This window comes from Corylus avellana, chromosome ca5 (genome assembly GCF_901000735.1).
Source record: "Corylus avellana chromosome ca5, CavTom2PMs-1.0".
In the NCBI taxonomy this organism is placed as follows: domain Eukaryota; kingdom Viridiplantae; phylum Streptophyta; class Magnoliopsida; order Fagales; family Betulaceae; genus Corylus; species Corylus avellana.
The window spans coordinates 26344486-26353885 of NC_081545.1; the positions used below are offsets into that span (position 1 = coordinate 26344486).

Genomic DNA, 9400 nt, shown 5'->3' on the forward strand with positions numbered 1-9400 from the left:
ACCTTGAGGTATAGTGACAAAACTCAAGAGCAATAGTATTTGTGAAGATAATTTGTTTTTGAAAAGAAATTACAATTATTCTTTTTAAGTATGGGCTATAGCATATCACTAACACTTTATCATTCCAACCAATACAGTAAGGTAAAAATGAATTTTCTACTCACATGAATGTTTCAAATTTGTCTATACTGTCAGGCGAGCTCAATTCCAGTAATTATGCAAGTAAACTGATTTTGCTTATGGACTAACATGGCCAACAAAGATGGTATAAGATCGTTTCCAATCATAATAATTAAAGACAGGGAAAATTATAGTTTACCCCCTCAAAGTTGTCAGTGTTTTTCAATTTGAATACCAAAGTTTTAATTTTTGCAATCCACCCCCCAAAGTTCCAAATTTTTGCAATTTGACTAATTGTATCCAAAACTTTTCATATTGCCCATAATTTTTATTTTTTTATTTTTTTAAAAAAATTTTAAAAAAAATTTAGGGTGGCCGTAACCATCCCTTTGACCATCTGGCCATTTTTGTAGCCCCAAATTTATTTATTTGTTCATAAAAAATAAAAAATTATGGGCAATATGGAAATTTTGGGATAATATTGGTCGAATTGAAAAAAAAAAATGGAACTTTGTGGGGTAGATTGCAAAAATTAAAACTTTGGTGTTTGAATTGAAAAACGCTGTTAACTTTAGAGGATAAACTGTAATTTTCCCTTAAAAGATAAGATTGCCAAAACAGAATTTGAAATCAGTGACCCCAAGACAAATCAGAATATAACTATTTTTAGACAATTCAGGTGACAAGTCATATAAGAATTAACGGATTTCAGATTCTGAAAGTCTTCTGAAACACCTTTTTTTTTTTTTCTTTTTTTTTTTTCGCGGCAATGATTTATGATGCACAAACCTTTAGCTTTTGAATTTCTTCTTGATTCGCTAAGTGGGTTCACAGTTCATGAAATCTACGAATTCAGTACCTTTTCACGGATTCTGAGTCCAATAATTCACTGAGTTTCACTTTATCTTGGGTTTATTCAGTAACACTGTAGACCCGGGAGAATTGCAAGCAGGTATTTTTATAGAAGTTGTAAATCCCAGAGCAGAAACCCATTATATTACAGATTACAAGATCCAATAGGTTCCGATTCCCATTCCTGGGAAGAAACCAAACGGAAAGTGTACGGACACGTAGATGCTTGAAAAAGGGAGAAAAAAGTACGGGCACAGCCAGAGAGGGCCCTCCTACGATCTCTTGCAAGAAAGAAATGAAAACAACCCAACATCATGACCCATGAGTGTTACTATGAATCTGAGGAATCACAACTTATAAATTATGCACTTCAAAGTAAGTAATCAGTTCCTGTTAACCTAGCAAATTCACTTTCATCGATAGCCCCCTTCTTAAGCTTTTTCAACAGACACTATTCTCGTGCCAATTCATCGTCGTCTTCAAATGTCTGGGCGGCACGTCTCTGTGGCGGAGAAGAAGCAAGAAGGGAGGAATCACGGAAAAGCCAGAAGGGAAATTTTGGGAAAGAAAGTTCGACTAAGTGATCACGTGCCAGTCACATGATGACTTTTCCATCGGTTAAAACGGTTTAATTAACGAAACGGTCAAATTGTAAAAATATTAAACTTTGTAAATTATATTATAAAGATCGAAACTTTAAACATCAAATTAAAGATCGCCTCAAACTTTGAAGATATAGTGTAATTTTCTCATAAATAATATTTTAAAAATTTGTAAAATCGTAAAAGATAACTCGGTCAATGGTCAATAACACTGGGGGTATCGTACTCCAAACGTCATGGCAGACGTTATTTTTATGTTGAGGCGTCATAACAGACATCACCTACAACAAATGAAACGTCATAACAGACATCATTCACAACAAATATGGTGTTTTTGTCAAATTGGATTCACCCTCCCAAAAGTATAAATACTCAATTGGGTGTTGCATTGTTTTCATTCCCCATTAAGCAAACTACGAACACAAAACTAGCGAAAGAAAACAGAAAAGAATCAGTGAAAATGGCTCAAGCTCCCACCATTCCTCTTCTTTCTCCTTACAAAATGGGGAACTTCAATCTATGCCATAGGTTTGCACCTTCCACTTTTTCTTTTTTTTTTTTTTCTTTTTTTTTTTTAATTATTATATATTTTTTTTCTTGTAGATAAAATATATTTGTTTTCTCCCAAAACTATCATTTCAATCTCACTTGTAATTAGTAACTTCAACTTATTACAATTTAGGCGTATATGATATAAATGGGGGGTGCTCTCCACAAAAACAAATTGTTTTTACTCTACTAGAATTGAACCAATGGTATCTTATTATAGATTAATCATAAGCTCGGTTTGAATACCAGAAGAGTTGAAATGTGATATATACTAAACCAAACCTCATTTTTTATATATATATGAGCAATCCACGGCTGAAAAAATGAAGCTGTCCCCCTATTTCTGCCATTATCATTTCATAGGTGGATTGTTTGTTTATTCTTCCTATATGTGATTCAGATAGTTTTATTTTCTTTGGTATAGAAAGATTTCTTCCTTGATTTTGTTAATTTATCATTTACTTTTTATTTTCAGAGTAGTATTGGCACCACTGGGCAGATCGAGATCTTATGGTAATGTTCCTCAGCCACATGCTATCTTATATTATTCTCAAAGAACTTCTAAAGGTGGTCTTTTAATAGCGGAAGCAACTGCAATTTCTGATAGTACCGCTCTGGGGTAATTTTAACTATACCAGTTTGTCAAGTTTTTCTTTTTTTTAAAAAAAAAAAAATTGTGAAAGAGCATGAATGAGAGTCACCTGTTCAAATAAATTTTAGCCAGTCTTGCTTAGAAGACTTTATGATTGTTAGGTTTCTTTGATGTTGTAAAGGTATCCTAATGCATCCGGTATATGGACAAAAGAGCAAGTTGAAGCATGGAAACCCATCGTGGATGCTGTCCACGCCAAAGGTGGAGTCTTCTTTTGTCAACTTTGGCATGCAGGGAGGGTTTCAAATCAAGGTTTGTCATTTGACTATTTTGCTGTGCATGGAGAGAATTTAATGTTTTCTAAGATTTTCATATTGTTTGTCTACAGATTTTCAGCCAAATGGGCAAGCTCCAATTTCTTCTACTGACAAGCCTTTGACCGTTGAGGGACTTGATGGTGCACATTTCACTCCTCCACGGCGGCTAAGGACAGATGAAATTCCTCAAATTGTCAATGATTTTAGAATTGCCGCAAAGAATGCTATTGAAGCTGGTGAGTTTTCATTTCTTAAGCTTTTCTTGTTTTTTAATATCAAGCATGATCTTTAACATTATACTTATTCGCTTTGTAAAATAATAATTTTTTATCTTTATACATAGGTTTTGATGGAATTGAGATCCATGGGGCTCATGGTTTCTTAATTGACCAGTTTTTGAAAGATGGAGTGAATGATCGAACAGACCAATATGGTGGATCAGTTGAGAATCGTTGTCGATTTGCTTTGGAAGTAGTCGAAGCTGTTGCTAATGAGATAGGTGCAGACAAAGTTGGAATAAGGTTATCTCCTTTTGCGGACTATATGGAATCTGGAGACTCTAATCCAAAAGTATTGGGGCTTTACATGGCAGAGTCCTTAAACAAATATGAGATTCTTTATTGCCACATGGTTGAGCCAAGAATGAAGATAACTGGAGAAAAAAGTGAATCCCCATACAGCCTTTTGCCAATGAGAAAGGCTTTTAAGGGTACTTTCCTTGTTGCTGGAGGTTATGAAAGGGAAGATGGGAACAATGCCATTGCTAAAAACCATACAGATCTTGTTGTTTATGGTCGTCTATTTTTAGCCAATCCAGATTTGCCTAAGAGATTTGAGCTCAATGCGCCTCTCAACAAGTACAATAGAGATACATTCTACACCTCTGATCCTGTTGTTGGTTACACTGATTATCCATTTCTTGAAGACACTTCATGATGAAAATTTATGGGATTTTTAGAATTTAATTTTATGTTTTATTTAATTTTTTAAAGTGCTAATGGTATTATTTTTTGTAATTCAATAAATAGGTGATTGTCCTCGAGTATTTTAGGCAATTTAACAAATGGGCGTTACCCTTAATTATAAAAGTAATTCTCTCTATCTCTTCTTGCCTCTTCTCTCCCTTTCTCTTCCCAACTTCTTCTCTCTTTCTCTCTCTTTCTTGGCAATCGCACCACCTTCTCTACTACAAACTGGCATGATCTAATGGCTCTCTGATGAAAAGGCATCTATTGAAACAATGAATTGTCAAGAAGTAAATCTACAATAGTATGCGTTTTATACATTTACCTCAGTTTTAACCCAGATGAGTAACAGAGAAGTTTTTAAAAGTATGATAGAAAAATGACATCATAAAGTAAGTTCTGTTCTTTATAATTGAATATTGCAGATCAATAAAAACCATCACAACTGGTAGTAACATGTTCAGGAACCAATACATCAAAATCACTAACAGTCCATTCTGCAGTCACCCCTGCAGGGCTAACATATATTTCTGTGCCAACATTAAGTGAAGACCATACACGCCGTGCTGGTTTTGTCCCTGGATCCTGCATATTAATGTATTAATTAAATGATTAAATTCATCTATTTCTATTAGTTTAAGCTTTTAAAATAAGTGGTGGTTTAATACTGCACAAAATAAGTGTAATATGGCTCCCATTAGTGTCATATAACTTATAAGGTCCACCTTGAAGTATAGTGACAAAACTCAAGAGCAATAGTATTTGTAAAGATAAGTAACATTTAACAAATCTAAATAATTTGTTTTTGAAGAGAAATTACAATTATTCCTTTTTAAGAATGGGCTGTACCATATCATTAATACTTTATCATTCCAACCAATACAGTAAGGTAAAAATGAAGTTTCTACTCATAAAAATGTTTCAAATTTGTCTATACTGCCAGGCAAGCTCAATTCCAGTAATTAAGCAAGTAAACTCATTTTGCTTATGGACTAACATGGCCAACAAAGATGGTATAAGATGGTTTCCAATCATAAAAATTAAAGATAAGATTGCCAAAACAGAATTTGAAATCAGTGACCCCATGACAAATTAGAATATAACTATTTTTAGACAATTCAGGTGACAAGTGATATAAAAATTAACGGATTTTAGATTCTGAAAGTCTTCTGAAACACCTTTTTTTTATTTTTTTTAATATTAAAAGGAAAAGGTAAAATCCTAGAATTACTGCTCAGGATGCCGGGAGAAGGTCTAGATCAACCCAATGCAAACCTATAATAGACAATCTGATGTTTGAAAGCTGTACACAGATAGGGTTAAGATTTTTGGAGAAAGTGGTAGCATTTAAAGGATGTGAATGGGGTCCAGTTTAATTATTGATGACAAGTTTACACAGTAGTGTAGAAATTAAGCATAAGAAATAAAAAGCCTATGCAAAATAGATGATAAAAAGTTTTGAGCGCTTGTGTGGATGCATAGCACACAAACATCAGTTTTTAACTACAAGCATGAACTAAACATGTGGGCAAACTTTATGCATCAACTTTTGTGTAACATTTTTTTTATTTTTTTCGGTGTTTTCAATCAGGATTATATAACAAAATTAGTAATGGCAAAAGTCAATAGAAACAACATGATTACCTGGTAGAAATATAACCGACTAGAGAGAGCCCCCACATCAAGCACCCAAGTCCTAGGGTCTCCAATCCACCCATCTCCTTTCTTTTTGGGATAGCCATGTACAGCCCATTCAGGATGTGGAAGAATTTGCACCAGTTCCTGTGCCTGTGGATTGCTATATGGGTCACAGATATCATACGGTTCCTCCCGATATTTGGCATTTCCTGGGCTGCAGTAGAGATGATATGCAGAATAGGGAAACCGAGATGTCTCATTTCTATATATTTTCTCGCCAGTAGGACTAACATGATAAGGCGGGCAGGAGACCAGATTATCTGGGCGGCACCAGCTTGTAGTTGCTGGATTTATTATCATTTCGCTGTATCTTGTCACATCTGTCAGAACATTACCATCACAGGGGTCTCCATTGTTCTTCCAGCAGCTTCCTATGTCAAGGAGATAAAATTGACTGTTCGCTCCTCCTCCTTGTTTAACATCAAGTGTCAACTTGACCTTAAAGTTGGGAGATTCCGGAAGCTGGCAAAACAAATCTCAAAAGACAAAACTCATAAACCACAAAAATATGACGAACTTGTAAAAAATAAAACTAAGCCAGACTATGGAAATTTTGATCTACAAAAAAGAGAGAGCATCTAGGCAACCCCAATTAATTGGATTAGGGCTTTGTTGAGTATAAGAGAGGGAACTAGATTGCATGAATTTATTCTCTAATTTCATAAATACTTTGTATAACATTGAGGTACATAAATACAAAAAACTCAAAAAATTTCAACTCAAACACCATCCTAATTTCTGTCAAGGGCAGTGTGATCAGTGAGCATTCATGTGTAGAATGTGTTCGGACAACAAATTTATATTTCTAGCAAGAAGTAAAGCCAAGGAAGAAACCTTTTTTATGATTCCACGACTACTATAGTGATAACCACCATTAAATCCTTCTGTTGCATCTGCACGTAGATACAACATGAGCCAAGGATACTTTAAAGATGTTGTTAATCGTTGCGAGAAAATCCAACTTCCTGTGCTCAAATTCTTCTTCCATGAGACAGAGAAGTAGGAGTTCTTCCCTGTACCTTTGCTCAAATCAGCATCAAGGTCATATGTTCCATAAAACCCTCCTGCTAAAGACACTGTTTGATCCTCAGAAGAAACTAATGTAGAGTAATTATGGTATACAAGTGGCTGATTCATACATCCTTCACCGAAACACGGAAAATTCCTGCTTGTTATGATTTTACTGACATTGTTGCCATTCTCAGGACAAAGAGTAGTGTTCTTGTCAAAGTTACCATTCTTGAGCATAATCATCCAGAAGTGCCATGGATTTGAGGAATCCTGCACCTCACACAGAGAACCAAGATACAGTTCCTTTTCCACAGCAAACAGATCAGGGTCTGTGTATGACTTGAATCCCGTTACAGGAAACTCATTACCAGCCCCCAAGCTGTTATCTGACTCATTCACTTTGTGATGTACTTCACACTTTGCAGTGCAGCCCAAGGAATCTGATTATTGAAAAATGAAACTCAAAAGGACTGTGAAGATGTAAAGAATAAAAGTAGATGATTAGATTCAATTATATATCAGCTCACTCACTGCGGCCCTAATTTAGCTAAATTAGATATAGTATCTTTAAAGAGTTCATTTGATAAAAACATATGGGAAAAAACTAGACAGATTAAAGGAATTTAAAAACTATAAAATAAGCATTACCGAAGGCAAGATAATGTGGATTTACAGATCCATAGAAGCTAGGCCATGTACCTTCCTTGAAATAAAACCATGGAGAAAGGACACTTAAGGTAGCGGGAAGTGATGGGAATTTTAGATGCATAAACAGTGAGAAGAATCACGGAAACATCAATATTAAGAAGTTTATACAAACTATAAAGTAGGTCAATGATTTATGGGCCATAGATGGGGATGGCCACGCGACCATCCGTATCTGCTACTCATTGCATTAATTTTTTTCTTCTAAATTTTCAAGTTGAGGATAAATTAATAACTTCAAAATAACTTAGACACGTGTGCTACACATGTATGACATTTTCTATCTAAAATAACAGCTAAATTTGACTTGGGGCGACTCAAAACATTTTGATAATTTATAGGTCCGATTGCATTGATTCGTAGTTTTGAGCTGTAAGTGCAAATGAGTGGTAGTTTATGGAAATAAAGTGCAATTTATACCCTATATTTCTTCATTCAAACTTAATTCAAAGTAAGATTGGTTTGGTTGCATTTTACTCCATTATCAACTTAAACAATCAAAACCAGCAATGAATTTGGGCATCAAGCATCACTCAACAGAAATTTCCTAACCCAGGAGCCACACTAGAAATGATTGAGAATAATTAGCAGAGAAAGACTAGGGATAAAATTGAGATGTAAAAACTAAGAAGATCCCTGTAATTCCAATATTCGGGCCAATTAAATAAATTTGGTACTGATTAGTGAATCATTCACCATGTACAGTATATCAGACATATAATTAAGCAAATTCGCATGCACATATTATATCTGGAGTTTGTTCTGGTGAAGTCAAAACCAATTCAAGAACCTTGATTACAGTTCCAATCGGCAAAACAAGCCATGAAAGTCTTCCGAAAGTACAAAATATGATGGAACGAACAATCCTAATTTATAAAAAATAAAATAAAATTTTAAAAAAAAAATAAAAAAAAAAAACACCCATCAACAACAACAGCAAATCAGCATAAGTTCACATAAAGAAAATTTGGCACAGATCATACTACTCCACTAGCAACATGGGTTTCCATCCACACACATTCAGGAATATGAAATGAGCATTAATTGTGAAATTTAAATTAAGTAGCTACATATACAAATATTAAAGAAGAGGAATGAGCAGTGGGGCTGAGAAAGTGGCATACCAACGATCAAAGGGCAGTACAAGTCAGCACAATCAGCCAGCCTGGGGCTGCCCATTTTGGGAGCTTCCGCTCCAACTTCGTTGCAAAAGTTCCACGCTTCCAATCCAACTCTCACATTTGGGTTCTTCATTCCGGGGTCTCCTATGGCTGATATGTACTTCTCTGAGGCGTGGGCTAAATGATAACCCAAATTCAAAAGAAATAATATTTTAGAAAGAGGTGGCCAGCCAGGCCAGGAGGATGTAGAACCCATGACCTTCTGCGTTGAAGGGGAATTCGAGAATCAGAGTTCTGTGTGAGGCCTTCTACGAGGTTGATGGGAGGGATTGGGAGCTTCCGTGTAGTACACTCGCCGTGGGTGCACGTGAGGTGGGGGGTTTAAGAAGTGGATTGGGTTTGGTTTTGTACAGTCCACCATGGGAAATTGAGAGAGTGAGAGAGACGGAGAGAAAGATTGCTTTGAAGTAAAGTTGACGTGGGGAATTACCGAAGCAACGTTGCGCTGGTAAACCCCACACGACAACATCAAAAATTTCGTTGGATCATGCTTTCGAGAAATGCTACGGTTTTTTCTTTTGTTTTTTTGGTTCTCTTAATGTTTTTCTAATCTTAATCAATCCCTTTTAATTTGCTATGAAATACTAACAAACGGACAAAAATTATAAACACTATGACAATGAATATATTATACTGAGCTATGCTATTTAATATTCTTCCAATATTTTTTTAGCAGTCTCAGCTGACATAGTACAGTCAATTTATTCTTAAATTAATCTTAACTAAATAAAATCAATGATGAATTGAGCACATTACGTTAGTTGAGAATGTTAGAATAATACTTCGGATAATGCTAAATAACATTTCT

The 9400-nt window shown here is 35.1% G+C and overlaps 2 protein-coding genes across 2 annotated transcripts; one reads left to right on the top strand and one right to left on the bottom strand.

Moving 5' to 3' along the window:
- The first annotated feature begins 2034 nt into the window (after positions 1-2034).
- LOC132182502 (12-oxophytodienoate reductase 1-like) lies at positions 2035-4001 on the top strand. Its single transcript, XM_059595767.1, has 5 exons — positions 2035-2102; positions 2599-2742; positions 2897-3027; positions 3104-3268; positions 3376-4001. The coding sequence occupies exons 1-5, from the start codon at positions 2035-2037 to the stop codon at positions 3966-3968; spliced, it is 1101 nt and encodes a 366-aa protein (XP_059451750.1). The 3' UTR covers positions 3969-4001.
- Positions 4002-4288: 287 nt separating this feature from the next.
- LOC132182562 (uncharacterized) lies at positions 4289-9052 on the bottom strand. Its single transcript, XM_059595845.1, has 4 exons — positions 8536-9052; positions 6530-7146; positions 5642-6157; positions 4289-4582 (listed from the first exon to the last, which is right to left on the bottom strand). Exons 1-4 carry the CDS (start codon positions 8786-8788, stop codon positions 4424-4426), a joined length of 1545 nt encoding a protein of 514 aa, XP_059451828.1. The 5' UTR covers positions 8789-9052; the 3' UTR covers positions 4289-4423.
- Between the last annotated feature and the right edge of the window lie 348 nt (positions 9053-9400).

Bases quoted from the DNA above. Each gene is read 5' to 3' on its own strand.
- LOC132182502 (XM_059595767.1), top strand. From the start codon at position 2,035: ATGGCTCAAGCTCCCACCATTCCTCTTCTTTCTCCTTACAAAATGGGG. The intron at 2,743-2,896 runs GTAATTTTAACT...GATGTTGTAAAG, and splicing joins TCTGATAGTACCGCTCTGGG to GTATCCTAATGCATCCGGTA. The intron at 3,028-3,103 runs GTTTGTCATTTG...GTTTGTCTACAG, and splicing joins AGGGAGGGTTTCAAATCAAG to ATTTTCAGCCAAATGGGCAA.
- LOC132182562 (XM_059595845.1), bottom strand. From the start codon at position 8,788: ATGGGTTCTACATCCTCCTGGCCTGGCTGGCCACCTCTTTCTAAAATA. The intron at 7,147-8,535 runs GTATGCCACTTT...TTCAATAATCAG, and splicing joins GTACTGCCCTTTGATCGTTG to ATTCCTTGGGCTGCACTGCA. The intron at 6,158-6,529 runs GTTTCTTCCTTG...TTGTTTTGCCAG, and splicing joins GTCGTGGAATCATAAAAAAG to CTTCCGGAATCTCCCAACTT.